We start from the raw sequence: 22,543 nt of genomic DNA on the forward strand, positions 1-22,543 counted from the left end.
TCTATCCGCATCTATCAAATGTCACTTCTAAGAGCTACGATAGCGTTTTCTACAGCAGGTTCTTCCATGACAGCAGACAGCCATAAAGACCACTTTACACTACCGTATTAACTCCTACACAGCGTGTCAGACTAAGTAAGTGTGTTCACATGTAAAGCATGAATAGCATGAATAGCAGATTTGAAAAATAAAATAAGATCACAAATTAAACCTTCATCCTAAACGTCACAAAGGCAGCAGCAGGTAGGTAACCAGAGCGTCCCGGAGCTCCGTGCGCCCCGGCGGGTGCTACTGCAGATTCTTGAGGAGGCGTCCGTAGCGGAAGTCGTAGACGTGTCGACAGAAAAACACCAGCTCGGGGTCGACGTCATCGGGCACACAGTGGTGAGAGGGCATGGCATTGCCAACGATGTGTGGCACCACGAGGGAGGCGGCGCCGCCACGAGCGCCATCCCTTCGGTATTTAACCAAGGCACAAAATCTGGAAGGAAAAAAAAGATGCTTCAAAAAAGGGCTTCAAACTCAATCCCCTGCAAACTGTCTGAGAACTGACAGAACCCGCTTTTATGTTAAATGTTGTTGTTTTGAGCAAGACTTAAAAGAAATGTCATGGTACTCACCGGCAATACTGTGCCAACGTTAGGACGTAACACCTGTCTTCAATACAGGCCACGCTGTTTACATCCTGATGACGAGATGCGAAGATCTCATTCTGTCGAAAAGAAACACGCTTAAAGTGTTAACTCCGAAAACCCAACGCCTACGAGGTGGATCCCTTTGAGCTCTGCCTGCTGTCCACACAAACAAATGTCTGCCTCACCTTTTCCTCCAGATGTACAAACAGACTGAAAAGGTGATGCCCTCCCCCCTCTGTTATGTTCTCACGGTGAGGCCGCGATGTCCTGATTGTTGCTGCAGCTGTGCAACGAGTCTTAATGTGTCTTATTGTTGCTTGAGATTTAATAATGCGGAACCTGTTCCCCTGGGAGATTACCGACAACAGGAGGCAAGCACAATGGAAGCTGCTGCTCCTGTTTGTGCGTGTGTGTGTGTGTGTGTGTGTGTGTGTGTGTTCCCATTCAATCGCTCCCTCTCTGCGAGAAACATCTGTCAGAATCTCAGAAGTCTTATGTGGAATCGTCATTTCTGTGAATTCCCTCAATTGTTCATTTTTTATAGAAAATCCTTATTTATGTAAAAACTCAAGTGATTCAAAAATGCACCTTTAATTTGTGCCATATGGAAAATGACAACCTGTAATTGTTTAAAAATAAAATTTTAATGATTATTTGAATATAATCAATAAAAACAAAAAACAAAGACACAACAAAAAGCAACACTAAAAATGCAAGCAAATGTGTCCCTCACCTCACAATGCACACTGGGGTTGCGTCCACCCTGTGTGTGTTCTGGACGGTAGTACCAAAACAAACTCATCATGAGCTCTCCTGAAGAAGAAGAAGAAAAATTGTTGTTTGTGGTTATTGGGACACGTCTTCATCTTCACCACTGCTGGAAGTAAACACTCTGTGCAGCATGTGTCCTACCTGATTCTGGCTCTTCCCACAGGGCCGAGACCTTGGCCACATAAGGCAGAGCCTTCTTCCTGGGTCCAGATTTCAGCAGAACAGTATCTCTGACCCGAATCAGATCCCCGTTCCTCTGGACTCCCTCAAAACATGTCCTCAAAACCATCGCGTCCTCTCCCTGGGGACACACAAGCAGCGGAAGATTGCGATTCCCTGAGCAGCGGCAAACTGATAAGGTGTGAGAGGGTTGTGGCGTAAAAAAGGCTTCAGGGTGGGATCGAATGGCTTCTCTGTCTCGGATGAAACAAGTAAACAAGCACTAATGCGACAGAGATGTCAGCGTGTGTGACAAATCACCCCAAATAATTACAGCACCAGGGCGGTTGCGTCACAAAGCACCGGCGTGACTTTCTCTACGTACCACTGAGAAGACCTCCTTTTGGAATGGAAGGCCAACTGGCTTCCAGCCATTGGTGGCTTTTTGGCGGCCGTTCCTCGGCTGCCTGGCAACCGCTCGCTCTCTGGCACCGGTGGAGCTGAGCTTCTGTGTCTTTTCCCTGCTGAGAGGGCAGACAGCGGAGCTGATGATGCCCGCGCCGCGGGCGCCAGACCTTGACCCGCTGGGTGACTTGGCACTCCGTGGACACTCTTTCGCCACCTGCAGCAAAGGCTGTGGTTGGCTGGGGTCGGACAGAGGAGTCTGGACGTGGGGCACTGATTGGCCGGCTGGAGGCACGGTGGGAACAGGGCAGCCAGTGAGGACTCTGGGGCTGGGACAGATGGGGGTGGAGGAGGGACTGTGGTGGGCGGTGACGGCTGATGGATAGTCGTCTGAGGAAAGAACAGAAGAGATCATGAAGCAGAGTGACAGAGCATGCGACCCGTCCCTACAGGGGCAACGACTGTGATCAAACACCTTCGACAAGGTTCCGTAGCAGAGACACGAACGGCATCGCTGTCACAAGTTCTGTGTCAGAAAACGGAAATGAAGGTCAGTCAGCCTTCACACGCTCACTCACACACACATGCACAGAAATAGGCGTGCAAGCAGAAAGACAGAAAACTAATGCTAATTATATATAGCAGCACTTTTATCGACGCGAAATCGAATTGAAAAAAATTGCAATTTTAGTCAAATAAATACTTGATCAATGTTTAACGCGCCTGATTGAGAACTCTGAAATGCAGCACAACAGCAGCACCAATGTAAGAGTCGTAAAGCCAGTGGACTGACTGTGTAGCGTCGGGTGGGCAGCAATAGCACGTCAGCGTTCGGAAATGCCGTCAAGCTCAGTCGAGAGAAACGATGCGTGTAAATCTGAGGTTCATTTCAAGCCAGTGTTTATCAGCGAGTGCTTCAACTACCTGTTGCCACTTTGGTAAAACTAATTCCTCCACAGACTCACTAGTAGAACATGCATGACTTTCTGCTTATGCCCTCTTTAGCCTTGGGAATTTAACTCTCCTCACACTTCAGCTGCAAACAAAGACACAATCCTGCCTCTCCCAGGATCAATTCCTCCTCTTCTTCACCCGCTGACATTTTTCCATGCGGTAAAGTCAACCTTGGACGCGTGTTTGCCGTATTCCCCTGCAGTAGAGACATTATATGCGCCAGTGCAAGGATTAGTATGTGATGTCACTACCAGGAGGGGGGGTGGGGGGTGGGGGGGACTTCTGTCGGCCACACATACACAAGGTGAAATGCTGGTTGGACTTCCTCCTCATGACTGAGACGCTCCCGCCTCCAGCAAACACCCGGCAAATGCTTTCCAGGTTATTTCAAAACCAATCCGGGAGCAAATCTCACTATGATACTTTTTGTATCGCCATAAAGAGGTTATCAGACGCAGTACTGTCGTAGCATAGCAACCGCGGTGACGTCGCTTTACTTCAATCAGACAAAATGAAGTAACGCCTCCGCATTCGTTGACTGTGGAAACCTGCCCCTTGCATTCGGAATCATGTGTTCATTCGTCATCCGTCGTTTCTGAGTCATTCAGCGGCAAAATAATTTTCCAGAACAGCCAATCTACGTTTCATGTAGACATAGCATTCACAGATACCCGAACCCCATTGTGCGATTTCAGCCATATCTCTATTCCCCCTCTGATACCAGACTAACCTTTTCAAGATATGATTCACAAAATCAAACAAGCACAGGTGATCACACCTGCACGTGTGTGTGTGATCATTTGTTACAGGCTTTGCTCTTTGGCACCATCCAGCTGGTTCTCACCACACACACACTCATGTTCATATACCGTATTGTCTTTTCTAAGGCCGACGCCTCTGACCGAAGCGCAGTCCCTAACTGCTGACACAGCATTAGCTCGTACAGTCGGACCTTTATTCACTGTGCAGCAGCTCAGATTCAAACATAAACATTAAGTTTCCCCACTTGTCTAACATTTTCTTGTAATTTTCCATTCAAGGGACAGTAAAGAGCTACTCTCAGCACACTGTACTACCTTGTCAGCCGGATTAGAGGCTTAGGAAAGAGCCACATCTATTATGTGCTCATGAATGTTTAAGCACGACAGTAGGATTCCCTATTAAGTATTAAAGGGGTTAATGATTTTACATGTGGGGTTCATTATTCTTGTCGTGGGGAGTGTGACTCAGTCTTTAATTACCTCCACCATGGAGGTCATGCCTTCAGTGTCTGTCTGTTGGCTGGTTTATCAGCATTATGGGATAGATTTCCATGAAACTTGGCCGGGGATGGGGCCAGAAGAGACTTCATTCCATTTCACTTCATATCCGGATAAAGATTTTTTTTCTTCCACTTGTGAATAGTGCATAGATCATAAAGAAATTAGCCAGGCATATTTAGGGATTGGATGTCTATGTGTGTGTGTGTGTGTGTGTAATTTAAATAATAAAGATCCAGATCCAACTGTCTGCTAGAAATAAGTTTGGTTTTAGATATGGCTTGATTGATTGAAGGGGATTATGTCATCAAAACTGCCCCACTTTACTGTGGAGTGACCTTTTACTCAAAATGGGATCTCAAAATGAATTCTAATGCTCCCCATATATCCAAAAATGTGTGCACGGTCTTTTAGTTTATTATTCTACTGAAATATCTGCATTTTATTCTACAAGAGCTGGAAAACACACGGACCCTGTGTTGTGATATTTCCAAAATCAGGAGTAAACCTTTGCTCTTAAGTTTATCCTCATTCATCTCCCTTTGCAGCAGCAGCAGCAGAAAACATCCTTTCAGCATTCAACAATCAAACATAATGCACGCTGTCCCCGTCCTCGTGTAAAGGACATCTGTGGAGGCCGTCGTCAGTGTTGTTATACAAGTGCTCCAGACACAGAATCCTGCGCCGTAACTCATCTTAAATTCATCACAAACAACTCTGACACGCTGCTGGAGGTGGACTAGAAACATCCCGTCGCCGCGTACTGACCTCGTTTGATGCAGTGGCCGCATTCGCTGCGGGAGCACCTTCCTCTGGCGACGGCCGGAATCACACTGGTGTACGAAGAGTACCCGTTGGTCCGGCGGGGCTCGCCGTAGCAAGTCCCCACCGAGGTGCAGCAGTACACCGGATGGGTAATCTCTGAGGGCTGCGGGCCAGTGCTGGGAAGCAGCTTGGGCCTCTTGCTGCTTCTTGAGCACAAAGTGAGGGGCGGTATGGCAGAAGCGGGGTCATCCGGGTGGCTGAAGTGTACGTAGTAGCCAGGGAAACACGTGTACGAGTGCGGGCTGATTGTTATGGTCGCTGGGTGTCCAATGGCGTGGGGGGGCTGCAGGTGGTGGTGATGATGATGGTGGTGGTGGTGGTGGTGGTGGTGGAACACCTCAGGCAGCGAGCCCTCCTCTGATTCCTTGGAGGTCTTGTCCTCCAGGATGAGGGCCAGCCTGTGACAGTACTTGACACACGTCTCCTGAGAGCAGCAGTAGCATGAAGACACGTCGGCCTCCACCTGCTCCTCTTTCACCGCTTTCAAGGAGTATCCCGGCGAAGAGGAACAGTGGAGCGCGCGCTTGAGGCACTCCTCTCCTCTCGTGGCGCTCTTCCACTCTGGATCCAGAGCCTCGCTTTTTTTACGCGAGCTGCAGCACCCCTGAGTGACAGAACCCCGTTGGGAATGAAGCGGATCCTCTGTACCCTGTTTCCTGTGCTTTAGTCGACCCTCATGTTTGGTATGTGTTGTCCTTTTGGTCAGAGTTGCGTCTCCACACAGCGGCTTGCTGCTGACCTCGCCCGTCGACGCCGCTGCGTCAGACTCACTCAACGGCTTGGACTCTGCCTTCCTTTGTCGTTTAAATCCATACGCAGAACTGTTGAGTTTCAGCAGCGTTGCGGCAGTGAGGCCTGCCTGACGTCGTGGCGTTGGCGCAAACAATGCCAACCAGTCGATGTCCTGGGCCTCTGCCGCCGGCCGCCTCTGGGTTTGAACCCTCTTTCGGTCCACTTTCCCTCCCGGAGGAGCCTTGCTGGTTTTATAAGCTTTATGTTCAGTTTTAGCGAGACCCTCATTCACAGGATCCTCGCGAGTAGGCTGCCTCTTCTTTGTGAGATTTGATGCGAGCGAATCCTCTCTGTAGAGCAGCAAGCTGTTGACAGCCTCGGCGTTCAGAGACGCCATTCTCCGCCGCCGGGGCTCAAACTCAGGAGTGGGCAACAGGAGCAAGGCGTCAGATTGGTGCATTTTTGGTACCAGAGCTCGCTGATTGGCTGTGGAAGCTTTTTTAAGTCCATATTTGGTCCGCCTCTGACTGGAGCTGGAGCACGGTGCTTTTTTGACTTTCGTGCTCTTTTGACTCCCAGCTTTTGGTACAGACTTTTCCTTACCAGCGACTCCTTTGGCTTCCAGACGGGTGAGCAGGACGCAACAGTCCAGTGCCTCTCCATCATCCGCCCCCAGTGTCTTCTTCCTACGGCGATGTCTCGGCTTCTTATCCTTCTTTTTCTTTCCTCTAAGCTCATTCGTCCTCCGTCTCCCCTTTTCCACACTGCCTCCTCTCTCCTTGCTTCCCTTTTCCTTGCACAGCTTCTGGCATTTCACAGGCTGGCTCCGCTGAGCTTTTACCATGTTCCCAGCATCCACAGGCAGATCCGCCACCTCCTCTTCATCCACAGGGTCCTAACGATGGTGGGTCTCAGCTCAAATAGACCCTTCAGCGAGCGTCATCGTGAATCATCACCTAGGTCCAAACACAGAGACGACATTTAGCAAAGCCTTCCACATCAGAGCGACTTCATGTAACAGACAGAATCTGTTCATGCATTATTTAGCGACCAGTTTCACTTTGTTTGCGGTCAATTTTCAGGTCCCCTGAGAAAATCACCACTTAGACAGCCTCTCGATGCAAACCACACAGAACACACGGGGCGGAGGGGAACCATGTTACGCTTAAACCTCAGGCTTTATGCGCCCACCTCTGCTTCCTTTAACACTTAAATCCTAAAACACTCATTTAACACGCTGTAATCACTGATCGTGCTGATTTAGGATAGGATGCAGGTGATGAATAAACTAGTATTCTATAACGCTTTTATCACTAAGGAACATTCTCAGGTCTATGAACCCACATTAATTGCTCACACAATCCAACAGAAGGCTAAATATACAAACATTCAGAGTCGAGCCACTGAAGCATGGAGCAGAAACAAACGAGGATTCCAGCTGATGCATTCCCTATTCGATAGGGGAGACACTTTTGGAAGTCATTTGATCCGATTTCATTGCAGGTGCAGCTAAAGACGGAAGCTGAACTCGAAAGGCGCCGTCGCTTTCTGAAGAGCATAGCACTTGAATTAAAGAGGAAGAGACTGCAACGAGAGGTTAACCTCAAAAGACTTACGCTTCCACAAGGCCAGAAGGAGATCCAGATCAATAGCGAATCACTGAGAGTGATGAACGTATAAGAACTACCTCTACGACTGATCCTCATTTCACCAAACCCACTGGTAAAAACACTCATCACTAAACAGCCCCCCCAGTTTCTATCGCATCAAGCTGACATCAAATCTTCACCTCCAAGAGCAAAGCCAGCGAAGGTCTTGCACATAAAGAGATTTCTGCACACGGGAATTTACATGGATTAAACTCATCACTTTACATGCAACAAATATGCTATTCTATTGTTTCAAAGACAAAATATGAACTCAACGTGCCTCTAACGACACTTGCAGATTATGCTAAAATGACAGGACACACCCGTTGTTTCATTAAATCACAAACATGAACCCACTTTAACTCTGGAGTGGACACACCTGTCTGGCCGGACAGTTTCAAACCAAGCCACAGCCCAGCTTGCCCTTACAGCCAAATGAGTCTGTGACCCGTGAAATGCAATCCACGAGAGGGAAATGTAATTTCCAGATAACAAAAGGACAGACGGAGCCTCACATTTAGTTTCAGACTGGAGATATCAGATTAAGCTGCTTCATTTGAATAAAACAAACGGGAACAACAAAGAGACAGAAGTTCAATAAAAAGAATTATTTTTTTCAAGACAGACCGCCATGACGTCGTGAATGAAAATGCTTATTTTCTACAGATTATTATCGTGGTCTTAAGTTTTATTCCTTTCACATGCATTTCTGAACCACTTTGCACACTCAGCAACACTCGCTCACCTAAAAAAAACTGCAAAAATGGATCCATTTGTGCAACAAATACATTTCCCTTTTAATTGCCTTGTCAAACCCAGGTAGGCAATCACATTAAAATAAAAACGGAAACACATTTCTACTGTTGGAAAAGGCAGAATTTGTTTTTACAAAAATGCTAAAACGCAATGCAATTTAAAGTAAATGGCGCGTAACTGACACAAAAACCCAGTTAGTCCTCATTTTGCATGATAGATTTCACCCTCTCCCCTCCTGTAGCTGATTAGCTGTCTAAGTGTTGGGCGGAGGAGCCGCCTTGCTGTGAGGAGGAGGAGGAGGAGGAGGTGAGGAGGAGGAGATGTCACCATGAGAGAAAAGCCCTGCTCTGTGTTGCGCTCCACATATCAAGTCCACTTTTTCACCAGCAGCAACATTACGACACCCGATCACCCCCCCACCCACCCCCACGGCCACCATCCTCCGGCACCAGCAGTGAGAGACATCCACGAGTGGATCCAGACTACATTAAAGCAGCAAAGACAGCGAGATGAGCTTAAAATCATCAGGATGCGTAAAAGCAGACTCGCCTACTGGGGCTCGTAGTTGTTGATCTGCAAGTGTGTAGAGATGATAAGTGTGCGTGGGGGGGGAGCTCCTCAGTGGAACATCCACGGTCAAACGCGAGGTTCCAAGCCGCCCGTTGATGTGATGACGAGGCTGCAGCTACCCACGGATCCGATCAGCTCCCCAGCTGTGACGGGGATTACAGCCTCTATTCATCATAGCATGGCGCGTCCCGCCGGAGATAAAGATCCCCCCCCCCCCTAACAAGATCTGCTCCGTGGGGCTGCCGCGCTGGAGATCGATCCGCGGAACGAACAGCCCACAGTAGCCGGAGACATGCTGGACAAACCGGTGAGCGGTGACCTACTTCCGAAGTGGCACGCTGGTGATAATATTCATGCGCTGCCTGCGTCCGCGTCCGCCGTTTGCGCCGGGACACCCCCCCCCCCCCCTCTCTCTCTAACCTACAGTCAAATCACGCTGCTGCCGAAGTCCTGCAGGGACCGAATGATGTTGTTCGTTGGATTCCTCCCCGCTTCACGGTATTCCAGTAGGTTTCCACGCACCATAGGATCATTTTATCGCCAGAATGCGTGGCTCTATTTTAAGCCGTTCTAGAGCTCAATCATCCAAGTGGACGTTTCCAAACTTCCACCGGTCCAGCACAGTTTCTCAAGAGGACCGCCTCATAATGGGGACATACAGTAATGATAACAACAACAAGTACTCGATGAATCAGTGTTGAAAATGATCATTGCTGGAAGCTTATAATCAATATACATTATAGATTGTAAACACTGCATGGGGAGCGAGCACACATAAACACCATTAAGTATGAGATCAACTCTCTGATCCCTAAAGGAGCATTCCACTCATTCATTCTGTCCTCTACTCGAATTGATACAGAATCTAATAATGATAATGACAAGCGATCAATCAGCGCCGATCATTTCTTAACCTACCGTTTCCTGCTTACAGTACGACAGACACACACGACAGTGACGCGCCCGCTGAACGCTCTTCAGTCGAACTCCGTCAGGGGATGATCAATGAAAGGAATCTTCATCAAGTTTGCATTAAACAGAACTTCAGCAATAGCAGCTTAGCAGTGTGTAATTAATAGCTGTAAACAAACTGCGTGTGTGTGTGTGTGTGTGTGTGTGTGTGTGTGTGGAGTTAATGAGGCATGAACACCGAGGGAAGGTGAAGGAGTTTATCCTGCTGAGAGCCGACATGCACGTCAATACACACGCATCATCCTGAGGCAACAGCGCTTCCCACTGCGCCACCAGAGTGGCGTCACGCCACGTTGGTTTTGTTCTGCGTAAATAAAGGAGTCATTGAGAGGAGAGCTCTTTGTAAAATAGAAATGAGCGACTTTGTCGATCGCCGTTTGCAGTTGCGACTCTGGTCCGATTGTTCATTCTCCTTTAGAGAACTATCCGTCTACTCGGCGGTTAAACGCTCGCTGGGTTCATCTCTAACCGGATGCTAACTTTAGCGGTGTGCTGTTTGGTGGGAGGAAGGAAGTGTACAGCTGCCTAATGTGCCCAAAAATAACACTGATGGAGTGCTGAGAGCGAAGCAACGCAGTAAAGATGTCAACAGGGAAGAGCCGAGTCAGCTGATTATTATCTACAGGTTCATCGTCTCCTTTCACATCGCACGTGGCCATTAGATCCATTTATACTATAAAAAAATATTGATTCCTGCTAGTTTAAAGAGCTCTTATTTCCCTGCGGTCTAACATTTAGAGCTTTCAGTGCTCATCATTGAAAGATGTCTTTGATCATCTCCAGCTAACAAGAGCGTAAAAATACTCGGAACGTCTCAATTTGAACAAAAAAACTAAAACAAAAAAGAGGATCTGCAGCGTATTTGTTCTGGGCTCACTTTCAAATAAAGAATTTTAGCCAGCAGTTATAAAGACAGGTGTAAATAACTCGATACCAAGAAGAAGAATAAAAAAATGGGAGTTATTATTCCGACACTGATGAGCACATGAAGAATCAAAACGCGAGAAAGCGTGTTGGGAGCACAGAAAGCACATCAAGATGGAAAGCATGTGTTTTGCTATACGAGCAGTAAAGCTGTTGTTTCTTCACGTCTGCGTACAGAGCAAAGACAGGACAGGAAGTGTAATTATCTGCTTCCACTGTTCCTCTTCAAAGAGCTGGGGTAGGATGCAGAGAGAGAGAGAGAGACAGAAAGAGAAATAAAGGAAGAGTAAATTAAAAAAAGATTGTAGCAGAGACACAGAGAGGAGTGGGGAAAGTGGAGAGGGGAGCATCACACATCGCATTTCAGCGAGCAGCAGAGAAGTGAAACTTGGTAGATATCAGCGGGGGTAATCTTTCGCATTCACGCTGCAGACGTTTGACATGGACTTCCTGAGAGGTGGAGGCGAGAACAAGGGACATTAGGACAATGTGTCAGAAGACAAGAGGGTGATGGATGGAGATGGGATGGAGCGCGGAGAAGGGAGACGGAGAACGAGAGGGAGATCGTCGTCAACATGAACAATGACTTTCTGATAGGGGAGGCCTGTTGCTGGATTTCCAAGCCAGCTGAGCAGCGAGGGAGGAGGAGGAGGAGGAGGATGAGGAGGAGGAGGAGGTCTCCCTCCTGCCCACCTGCCAGGGCCTCACTCATGTTTTTAATATCAGCCAAACTGAAGGGACGCTTGGTGCCATGTGCTTTTCACTGACGTTTGTCAGTCACACTGAGGGCTTCTGTTCTGTTCGGCCTCGGCCAAACACGGCTTAATGTCCCACACAGACACACACACACACACACACACACACACACACACCCGTGTAAACAATCCCAATGTGTGTGAGGAGTGAGTGAGGGTAAAAAGCCCCATATCATTTGCAGCTGTGGGCTGGCCAACAGCTGACAGCGGGCTGTGGGGCCCCTGCGCTCTTTCTTCTTCCTTCCCCGCCAACGCCGTCTTCTCTTCTTCTGCGTTTCCGTGAAACAGACCTGTAATTTTCACAGCTGCCTCTCGGGCATTTTGCCAGGGCGAGTCAGGCAAAGAGAGAGAGAGCGAGAGGGGCTGGCAATTTGCGTTAAGAGGAGTACTGAATGGCTCCAGATTCAAACCAGAGGGCCGTTCAAACTGGTCAAGATTTAGACACCACTGCAAACTGCACTGGCATCATAAAACACACAAGTATTCATCTCATTGATTTGGAGATCATGTTTGTCAGAAAATTAGGCGGTCGTGTAATACGGGGGGGTCCGAGGGTTTTGTCGTGTCATGTTAAATTGCCGTAAGTACATTATGCTGCGTCATGATTCTTTGAGTAGAAAGAGACAATTTCCTCTCGGTAGACGTTAGACGATTCAATCGCTCGATTTCCGGTATGTCGTAAAAACACGTCTCAAAACAGACAAAAAGCAACAACAAACGACCAGCACGGTCGTAAAGCCTAAACAGCATCAAACTGAGGAAGAAGACGAGAGGAAGCTTTGTTTCAAAGTTTACAATCTAAAATACGACATAAGCAGATGATGGGGAGAATGAGTTATAACCCCTCCAATGAAACCGTGTCATCGCATTAAGCATGGATCTCCTTGCCGCAGGGCAAACATGAAAAATGGATGGGGATTCAGCAGCTGAGCCAGGAACAGGAAACGACGGCAGAGGGACTGGACGAAGACGACGCGGCGTCGTGTTGTCCGAGAACGCAAAGGCGTTCTACCAAACAAAAAGGACATTCTAAAGAAGGGCAAAGGCAACGATCTGATCTCCCTCATCCCTTCATCTCGCCATCCCATCCCATTCCTCTCTGTAGTGTCCTTCATCCCTCTCTCAAACTCTCACCCCTTCCCCCCCCCCCCCCCCCCCCCCCCATTCCAACCCCTCTCATCTCCCCACCAGGCTATTCGGTATAGCGATGAGCACCACGGAAACAGCTCCGCCTTGTTTCTGCGTGGACTCCGAGCGTTCTCAATGGAGCCCTCGTGGGTTTTCTCCAGATGCTCAGGTTTCCTCACACATCACAAAAAAAAAAAAAAAAAAAAACACAACACCCACATTCAACTAAACTGTTTCTCCGTCACGACAAAGAGTTGGGGAACAAGAGTGTGACGTGGACAAGCTGCCAGCTTCCTTCTCCAGTACAACCTAAGGAACAATAGTCATTCATATTGGCTGGGTTGTGGTCTTAATTAATTGAAGAAGCCATTTCTCTACTCTGAACTCCCTTTTATGAGCCATGAACTGCATGTGCTGTAACATGCATGGCAGCAATATGTTCACTTACAAACCTCCATTCTCTTCTGAGCCCTTAAATGAGCAGGAAGTATTTGTCTCCTGTGACACAGCAGAGGGACACCGTGTTGGGATGACAGGAGACATGTCCCCCTCCCCTTCTTTATGACCACAACAGGACATTTCTTCAGAAATAACGAGACTATGTCCGTGGTTGATATCCATTTTCACGAGTCACGTGCGGACGCAACCCCCCCCCCCCCCCCCCCCCATTCAACACGCCGCTGTGACAGTCCTGTGAAAGGCGGCTCTGGAGAACTGCAGAGACACAAAGCCCATGACTTCCAGAACTGAAGCGCTATTGTCAAGCTTTTTTCTGTCCACAAGAGGCTACACAAACTCCATTATGGCGAGGAACTCACCAGACAACTTGTTGTGTCTTACCCTGGTGTCATGTCAGAGCATCAGTGGGTTGCCATGGCAAGAGATGATCAGACTTTCACTTATTGGATAGAATAAAGTTTTTGACTCTGAATTATGTTCCCATTTTTCCTACAATATTTCCTTATCAAAAACAAAAAAAAAGAATCTGGTTATTTAAATTAATTGTGTAGTTTATGAGCCGTCAGGACCAGAGCCTGAAGTTAAGTCTATAAATTGCTGGTTTGGTCCGACCAACAGTGGCGGAAGATAATTTCAGATCCTCCTCCAGACTAAGAAAACATCATTGTGATCCTGACCTGAACGCTACAAGTTAAAATCATTTTTAAATCATCAGAAAATAAACGGAAGACTTCAGATTCTTCACCTCCGACTTCCTCACGTTCATGCATTTTCTTCTGGGTCGACCTCTAGCCCTGGTAGCTCCATCCTCAGCATCTTTCTGCCAATATAGTCCCTGTCTCTCCTCTGGACATGTCCAAACCATCGAAGTTAGGTCTCTCTGACCTTGTCTCCAAAACATCCCTCTTATTGTCTTATTTCTAATTCTAATGAGCACAAAATTAAAACAAGGATTTAAAAATGTACCACTATTTCTGGCTGAAATAGGATTAAAAAATTCGAATTCATTAATCTAAATGTAGATGTAATTATAATACTGGTTTTAATGTTCACACACCCTGAGCTGTAGTTACCAAAGGTCAAATATATTGAGTTTATTGCCATACATCTATATCTTTTGATACTTTTTCCATGAAAACAACAAAATGCAACACAATTTGTTGCTCATTCAGTGAAATATTGTCTAATATCACACAAGAAAAGGGCCAGCAGCAGCTTCACAGAAGCACCAGGTCGTTTTTTAGGTTCGTTTTGCTGCCAGTTTGACCTTATTGCGCATCTTTCACCTTCCACAGAGCAACCCCCGACACATGGCAGCAGAGCCTTAAAACTTGACTACAGAGAGAAGAACCCAAAACTACAACTGCAGCTTTCGCCACCAACAAGTCTTTCTTATCTGCCCATAGCTGGCGCGTAATGGCTCCAAGCCCCGAGTTGTCTTCATGGCTCGATCGCGTCCCGCCTGACACTTTCGGTTTTGTCCCCGTGATGCGGCGATAACCGCCGCCGTGTCTTACCGGAGAATAACGCGGAGACGGGGAGATCACTTCCGAAGAGCGACGGAGTGATGCGTCAGGTGTTCGCTTCCCGCGAGTGAAGGAGGAAAACGGCGTGGAGGACGACGCATCGCGACTTGATCGGATGAAGCCTGTTTTATCTGCAAACTCCGCCGCGCTTCTCTCCGGTGGGTCCACTTCAAAACTACAATCCGGTCCCCCCCCCACGAGACGCGCCGAGAATCCACGGAGCTCCGGGAGAAGTACGCCTCTCTACTTGAGCCTGTTTTTACATAACAGCATCATCCGCTTTCTGTGTTGACGCATCATGGAGCGAAAACATGGAGTTTCTTAAAGGGCCACGGACGCGCAAAGTGCGCACGGCGTCACCGTCCGCGGCCAGCGCGCCGCGGCTGACAGATGGCGTTCACCCGGTTAATGTCTGGAAGTCACGGCTTGTCTGACACTCGCGTTCGCCCTGACAGCCGCTAACTGACGTGGGCCCCGTGGATTGACTGATTCTGACATGTGGCCCGCCCTGGAGGGCCCGTGGAGCCTAAACTGATGAAGAGGAGAGGAGCGTCTCTCTCTCTCTCTTTCATGTAACTTTGCGCCGTCGTTTCATTCTTAAAACACGGTTGGTGACGTAATGTTACATGCTGATTGGATCGATTTCATTTGTTAATTAAATTTGATTTTTAAAGAGTTGCATACATTCTCTTCATAAAGTTCATGTTAGTTATTTACACTTTATTTGTAGTTGACTTTATACATTTGTACATTAATTGAAAAAAAAGTTAAAGGGGAATTAATTTGCTTTGTGTACCGGTTTATTTTTGTAATGCCTACGACATTAAATATGCCATGTAATGATGTATAAATTAATATTTAAGTACAAATGTCCACCAGACCGCTAAGATCCAAAAGCACAGAAGAGTAACACATGCCATAATGACATTAATGTGATATAACCAGCTACAATTAAAGAGTATTTAATTGGGTGTATTATACAATATGTGGGTGATTTAGCTAATAATCAATAGTATTCATGAGTATTCATGAGGCTCAAATTCTGCTTTGAGCCTCATGAACGCTTTGTTCAAACCTGGCCAACAATATGAAGATAACGCAGTCATTCAAATATATTTCACATATCAGTGAACGGTAATGTATATAGAGACTAGCTATAGATCAATATTTGCTCATATGGAAATGTTATTGTTTAAGGGAATCTCTATGGGTACTTTTCCATGTGTGATCTGAGTCATCTGACACTGACAGGTGCTGACATTTCACATTTGCATTCATTGACATTTTCAGTCAGACACAGAAAATCTGGATTTTTCTCTCCTGGCAACTTACTTTAGATATCATGGTGTCTAATTATTGATCTTCAGTAAAGGGGTTTGTTTTACTTATATTAACAAGTCCTGTTTTATAGATCAATTATGACGTCACGCCGGCTATTGAAGGAATAACGTGCCGGTTTTCTAACATTTAAATGCCATTCTTTAATTTCCAGTGGCAGTTATAAAATGAACAACTTTCAGCTCAGCGCTGAGTGGTTTCACCAGAAGGCCTGGAACGACACGCAGCAGAGCAACACCGAGTATCAAAGTCCAACCAAACAATATTCTGCACTTCAATCACAGTGAGTCATGGCGACTGACAGAGTTGAAAGAACAGGAGACGGCTTGGGGGGCAATAAACTGATCCATCATCTTAAAAAATGGATGGCGAGGTTTCAGTAGCGGGTTTTAATGAAGAGGGATTCGACAGGTGTGGTGATTCATGTTTGAGAAAGAAGTGAGAGTGAAAAGAGACTGAAAATACAGTTTCCACTTACGTTTTAGGTCTGTTGGCCAGATTTTGAACTGCTTTTCAGAAAACTTTGAGAGATGGAGAATGGATCATGCAAAAACACGCCGGCTACAGTGTTGGTGCCAAATCCAAACGGGGGGGGGGATAATTTTTTTCGAAGGCTTCTTGAAAATAAATTGTGGAAGGCTGAAAACATTTAAAATGCAGCATTTCTGTGGCCAAATTATACGATATACAGCATATAAAGGATTAAGAAAGTGGTGGGGATTAAAAAAACAAATAGGTGAATAAAGATATCTGTACATTAGGTATACAGTATTCACTTTTGCACCACCCGTGTCAATATAGTTCCGTTCTGTGACATTGTGTAATATTTCTTTATGGTTCTTTACTCCTCTCTTGTTGATATTTAGATTATTTCTCACTGTGAATTTCCATGGTAGGTGGCGCAGTCGTAACATGGGTTCTCTCGGGCTTCCTCCCACCACCAAAAACATGCAAATTAGGTGAATTGGTTGCACTAAATTGTCCAGAGGTGTGAGTAGGTAACAATTGTTTTTAATATCTCTGATTTTGATATTTCTGAACATTTTCTACTCATAATTAATTAGAATTTATCCTTTTGTTGAAAACATGATTTTATTTGAAGGATCACAATCTTTCACAACAAAAAAAATATTTATTTCAAACACAACATGGTACATCTATATTCTGAAGACCTCTGTCCACAAGACATCACAAATCAAATGCCAAAGCAGTTTGAGCTCTATGGAGTGTTCGGTAAAACACAAAAACCTGATAAGGAGCATTAGACAGTGAATTAAATTCCAGAATAAAAGGAGGAAAATCCCAGAAACTACCCATTTCTGGGATTTATACTCCAAAGTTTGATGATCTGCAATTCAATAATTCTATTGATTTATTGGAATATCAGTAATTATTAAGTTGCAAAAACCCAGGTAAAACTTTTGTTTCACCTGGAAAGTGAACTCAGAGATTTCATGTTATATACACCATTTTAAAAAGTTGACAGTTATAATCGAGTCCAACCATTCATACAGTGAGACCCAGGACGTGGGTAACAGCAAATCAACCCTACAATCTTCAAAGATTTCTATTTGAACATGGAATTGAAGGTTCGTCCAATAACGAGCCGCCGAACTTCGCTTGTGCCGGCGCCGATTTCATACAGCTTCGCGTCTCGCAGGAATCGCCCCACGGGGTAATCGTTGATGTAGCCGTTCCCTCCTGTTGGAGAGGAGGCGCATGATTCAGTGTTAGTGCGCACTAATGGTGCAGGAAATAAAATCCACGCAATGAATATAAACATCTCGTCTTCACGCTCAGCGTCCACTGTAAGTGTGTACTTGTTGAGTGTTCCTAAAACGAGGCGTGGTCAGGTGCCTCGTTGGAAACACCCCGAGGCGATCAGAAAGCCTCACTGACCTACAGCAACGAGGTCTTTCCTGTTATTTAAAGGGCGTTTACACAACAGGCGAGCGTCTGTCATCTCACAACTTATAATTAATGTCTGATGTAAAGGGTGTTCACATGAACATGGACTGCGTTTGACCTTTTGGATGGGTTGGAGCGGTTTAAATAACTGATGAAGTTAAGCTGCCGTCTTTGTGTTTAAATGTCAGATCTTTGGTCAATTATTTCACCCACATCCCATCTATTACTCAGTGCTTCCCCTGGGTCTACAGCGGCTGAGTGGGTGTTGGGTGTTGCACGGATGAACTTTTGCCGCTTGTCAGGTGGTTGACGCAACATATTTTCCTGCATGCAGTGGGGTGGAACCCCCGCCGTGCCCTATTGTGGCCTATTGCGCGCACACACAGGGGATGCCCTGCAGCTTGCCTTCTCCTCAGTCAGGTATTGGTGTCCTCGCTCATTTGCTCCAGAAACAAACTTAATGTCACACCGCCACCATCTTGGCTCTTACCTAAACACTGAATGCCATCCAAAGCAACCTGGGTGGCGTTCTCCGCACAGTATAGGATCACTCCAGCACAGTCCTGAAAGGGCAGCATGAGTCAGCACTGCAACGGCGCGTTTAGTCATCTCAATAAAGCCAAATAAGATGCAGCTGATAAAATAGCAAAACACCTAATATACATGGAAAGCATGCGAATTCTATGTTTTTTAAATTATAAAATGGCAAGTTAAAGCTGTTAAATGCACCTTTCTAAACCTAACCTGGAGCTCACTGTATTTAACCTGATTTCAGATCAATTCAAACCACTTCAAAATACTTACAATTTTATTTTATTATTATTATATATTTTGAAATTACACTTAAATAATTTGCAAAAGAAAAAACATTTCTGTATACAAATAAATGTCCATAACACACATATCATGTAAAGTCAAGCCTTTAATGCAACTTTTTTGGGCGAAATTTACACCTTCCCATCCCCCTCACTCCCAGAATTGAGAGTGGCAGTAGGAAGGAATCCTCTTACCATTGCATTAAAGTGTCCTTTGTCACAAGCCCGGGCAACATTGTACAAATACTGCCGGCAGGAGCTGAGCCTGGTGTACATGTCAGCCATCTTGCCTTGCATCAGCTACAAACAGATAGTCAAAAACAATAACAGGGTTAAATCCCACAGCTTCACAATGGAAGTGTTGCATTTTTCAGAACACAGATAATGTGAATTCTGCTGTAATCAAGGCCGGAGGTCAAACCTGAAATTGCCCGATCTTCTGCCCGAACGCTTCTCTGACATGAAGGTAGGGGATGGCAACGTCTATGACGGCTTGCATGATGCTGAAAAGTAATGATCAAACTGAAGACTGCTGAACAGTTACATGTTAAACCAGGACGAATGCACGTCGGGGTCAAAGTTCACCAATGAATGAATGAACACCTGGATTCAGGAAGACAACTGTGGAAAACGTTATTAAATGTTTCACGTCTGAATTCTGCCTCTGACATGAACTTACCCGATGGGTCCTGATGCGAGCACCAATCTCTCCAGATCCAATCCGCTCATCAATACGTAAACGCCTTCGTTCTTTGGACCAAGAATGTTTTTTGCTACGGGGAACAAAAAAAGGAGGAAAGTTTAAACAAAATGCATTAAAATCCTTCTTGATAAAGCCTCACACGAAACTTGGGAATAAATACAAAGAAGGTATTGACTCACACAGAATCATGTGGAAAATAATTGTACAACACAAAAACAGACCTGGGACTTTGCAGTCTTCAAAGACCAACTCGCAGGTGTTGGATCCCCTCATGCCCAGCTTGTCGAGCTTCTGTGCAGTAGAGAAGCCTGGCATTCCCTACAAAACACAAAAAGGCACGTCTTTAAATGTCCTGTTTCATTCACATTATCTTGTGCCATACTCCTTCAAATAAATACAAAACAAAATAAAGCCCGTTTAAAAAAAAAAAAGCGACAAATCTGTAAAGAATAAGTAAATCCTGATTTGACTGAATTTACCTTTTCAATAATAAACGCTGTGATGCCTTTTTGATGGGCCTTAGGGTCCGTCTTTGCATAAACAATAAGGACATCAGCGTCTGGGCCATTTGTGATCCAGAACTTGTTGCCATTCAGAACATAGTAGTCGCCTGTAGACAAACACAAAGAAATGGAGGTCAATAAACCCTGCAGAGTTGAGATTTTAAGAACATTTGCGTGAAACTCTCAACAATTTTGAAATTATTGAACAAAAATATATCACAATTCGCCACTAGGTGTCAGTTGTACCTGCTGAGTCGGTCTCTTAGCAGGGTTAATACCAAACCTTTAATCAATGCAACAGCCAACACATAGTTCCGTAGATCAGCCGCACCATATCTCACTAAATGTGATCAGGCCCGCTTGGTGGGGGCACAAAAATGTGATTACGTCAACTGTATAACAGCAATATTTAAAGTAACACTACAGAATATCACCGGGATGCATCAGACACAGAAAACTCGGGTGTCCTACCTTGCTTCTCAGCTTTCATTCTCATGGAAACAACATCCGAACCAGCATTGGGCTCACTCATGGCCAGAGCGCCGACATGCTCTCCTGTCAATAACTGCCGACAGGAAAGTCCATGGTGACATGGTGAAAGCCCCCCCCCCCCCACATCTCATGATTTAAAGCAATGTTTTGGTACTAACCTTTGGCATGTACTTCTCCTTTTGCTCCTCGTTGCCATGGCGCACCATCTGGTTGACGCAGAGGTTAGAGTGGGCGCCGTAACTGAGAGCGATGGCCGCCGACACTCGCGACATTTCCTCCAACACAAGGATATGCTCGAGGTAGCCGAGTCCCGTTCCACCATCCGCCACTGAAAACAATCAATGAGCAAGTGAACCTCTTGCTGCCCTTCCTACAACTCGGGTTCCAAAAAGGTTGTTTGCAATGTGCACACTGTAAGAAATAACAGTCACACCTCATATTAAACTGAAAAGAGTCCAAACACAAGACATCAAAATCTTTAAAAGTGCCCGATTATATGCCCGCGGGAATCATCGTCCTACGAGAACGCCTAGTTGGACATCCCAGGATAATTAGGTCAACAACCGACACGGCAGTAACATGACAAGCAGTAAAATAAAAAAAAGCATCCAGAGGTGGAGTCTTTCTGAAGTCAAGACGTGGAGAGGTTCTCACCACCCTGTGAAAGAATGTTCCTGAATATAAAACAAGCAAAGACTCAGAGAATCTGAAATGGCTGAACACCAGCCATGTATAACCAAACATAAACTCGGTTAAAGCTTATTGTGATGAAATTACATCTAAATATTGAACTAGAGACCCCCCCCCCTCCCCTCCAGCAGTCTTACCTGGAGCAGTGATACCAAGGAGTCCCATCTCCCCCATTTCTTTCCAAAATTTCTGGAGGACAGAAATTGATCAAGTTATAAAAAGTTGCTGAATCAGAACTCTTCCTCCTGGCTTGACGTTAATCTAGAGATGTAACAAAGCACGGAGGGCGTGTGCTTTATGACCGAGACGAGAGGATACGTGTTATAAACGGACATCTTACCCGCATTCCTGGAAACTCATTGTTCTTGTCAATCTCATCGGCGTAAGGAGCGAGTTTATCTGCAAAGAATTTCCGGACTGTCTGCCTCAACTGTGTAAAAGACAACACAAATGAGCTTAACGGATTCATATTTAGCATGAAGAAAAACACAGTTTATAACCTTCGCTTCACTTTATTGACTTGTCCCTCGGAGGGCAATTCGATTTGCAGCAGTCATACATACGTTATATAGGTGTAGACTCTAAATGACACAAACAGGTTCTATAGTATAAATATTAATGCACAAATGTGTGTATCTATAACCTCATTCGCTGCGCGAAGACCGTATCAGCTGTGCGCAATTACGCACGCGTCAATACCGACACAGACAGGAGGGCAGCTACTTTCAACCAATCAAATCCTTAACTTGTCACCCGCCCCTGTCCTGCTCCCGTCTTCTTTTCATACAACTAATATTACACCCAACTTCCTCTCTATGTATCCGTTGATGAGATCGAATCGATTAAAGTGATCTACTACGCAGCGAAGTGACCATTGCGCACGTTTGTTTGTTTTTTGCTCACCTCGATCTGATCGTCGCTCAGCCCGTTCACCACGTCGTCCACTGGGATCGATGCCCCGGCGCATCCTCGCCGCGCCAGCGAAGGGAAGGATAATCTCGAGGTCAGACGCAGCGCGTTTCTGACGGCGAACATGGCGACGGCGGACGCCGGGACGGAGGAGGTGGTACCCGCAGGTGTTTGCCAACTGTACCCAGACTAGACCCTGGACGTCCGCGCAAGGAGCCCGAGAGTCAAGATGTTCTTCTTCTGATGCTTTTAAAGTGGACTCAAACCGCTTTTACGCAAACTACCGCCACCCTCTGGATCCGCGGCGAGCATCGGAACATTTTCACCTTTAACACTGTCCCAGTTACATAGTGAAGATGATGATGATGAATATATTTATTAGATAGAATGTTAGAGTACAAGTACAGTTAAACAGTAGCATGTATTACAGTACAAGTACAGTCAAACAGTAGCATGTATTACAGTACAAGTACAGTCAAACAGCAGCATGTATTACAGTACAAGTACAGTGAAACATCCTGTCCAAGAGGAGCATTTCAATAAAGCCCTTGCAGCCTTGTTTCCGTTGAAAGTCCTTAGTACATTAATCATCGACATTTAACAATACCTATAAAAATGTATTACTCCATTGATGCAAAATAACAATACATTAAAAAGACACATAATGTGTACAACGAAGGTGTACAAAAAAGGGAGGGGGGGGGGG

At 45.9% G+C, this 22,543-nt stretch overlaps 2 protein-coding genes across 2 annotated transcripts; both read right to left on the reverse strand.

Annotated features, from left to right (window-relative positions):
- Positions 1-288: 288 nt before the first annotated feature.
- Positions 289-6,584, reverse strand: bahd1 (bromo adjacent homology domain containing 1). The gene is made up of 6 exons (XM_068752368.1): positions 4,952-6,584; positions 1,951-2,360; positions 1,548-1,707; positions 1,369-1,448; positions 621-712; positions 289-481 (listed from the first exon to the last, which is right to left on the reverse strand). Exons 1-6 carry the CDS (start codon positions 6,582-6,584, stop codon positions 289-291), a joined length of 2,568 nt encoding a protein of 855 aa, XP_068608469.1.
- A 10,327-nt stretch (positions 6,585-16,911) lies between these two features.
- Positions 16,912-22,022, reverse strand: ivd (isovaleryl-CoA dehydrogenase). The gene is made up of 12 exons (XM_068751885.1): positions 21,832-22,022; positions 21,269-21,358; positions 21,066-21,117; positions 20,397-20,566; positions 20,218-20,311; positions 19,723-19,853; positions 19,465-19,561; positions 19,220-19,313; positions 18,962-19,043; positions 18,736-18,840; positions 18,216-18,288; positions 16,912-17,518 (listed from the first exon to the last, which is right to left on the reverse strand). The coding sequence occupies exons 1-12, from the start codon at positions 21,961-21,963 to the stop codon at positions 17,385-17,387; spliced, it is 1,254 nt and encodes a 417-aa protein (XP_068607986.1). The 5' UTR covers positions 21,964-22,022; the 3' UTR covers positions 16,912-17,384.
- Between the last annotated feature and the right edge of the window lie 521 nt (positions 22,023-22,543).

This window comes from Brachionichthys hirsutus, chromosome 18 (assembly GCF_040956055.1).
Source record: "Brachionichthys hirsutus isolate HB-005 chromosome 18, CSIRO-AGI_Bhir_v1, whole genome shotgun sequence".
NCBI classification, from domain to species: Eukaryota; Metazoa; Chordata; class Actinopteri; order Lophiiformes; family Brachionichthyidae; genus Brachionichthys; species Brachionichthys hirsutus.

Bases quoted from the DNA above. Each gene is read 5' to 3' on its own strand.
- bahd1 (XM_068752368.1), bottom strand. From the start codon at position 6,584: ATGGTAAAAGCTCAGCGGAGCCAGCCTGTGAAATGCCAGAAGCTGTGC. The intron at 1,708-1,950 runs GTACGTAGAGAA...GTGTGTCCCCAG, and splicing joins AAAAGGAGGTCTTCTCAGTG to GGAGAGGACGCGATGGTTTT. The intron at 713-1,368 runs GTGAGGGACACA...TCTTTTCGACAG, and splicing joins ACCCCAGTGTGCATTGTGAG to AATGAGATCTTCGCATCTCG.
- ivd (XM_068751885.1), bottom strand. From the start codon at position 21,963: ATGTTCGCCGTCAGAAACGCGCTGCGTCTGACCTCGAGATTATCCTTC. The intron at 21,359-21,831 runs GTGAGCAAAAAA...TCTTTTACACAG, and splicing joins TGAGCGACGATCAGATCGAG to TTGAGGCAGACAGTCCGGAA. The intron at 18,841-18,961 runs GTTTGACCTCCG...ATCTGTTTGTAG, and splicing joins AGAAGATCGGGCAATTTCAG to CTGATGCAAGGCAAGATGGC.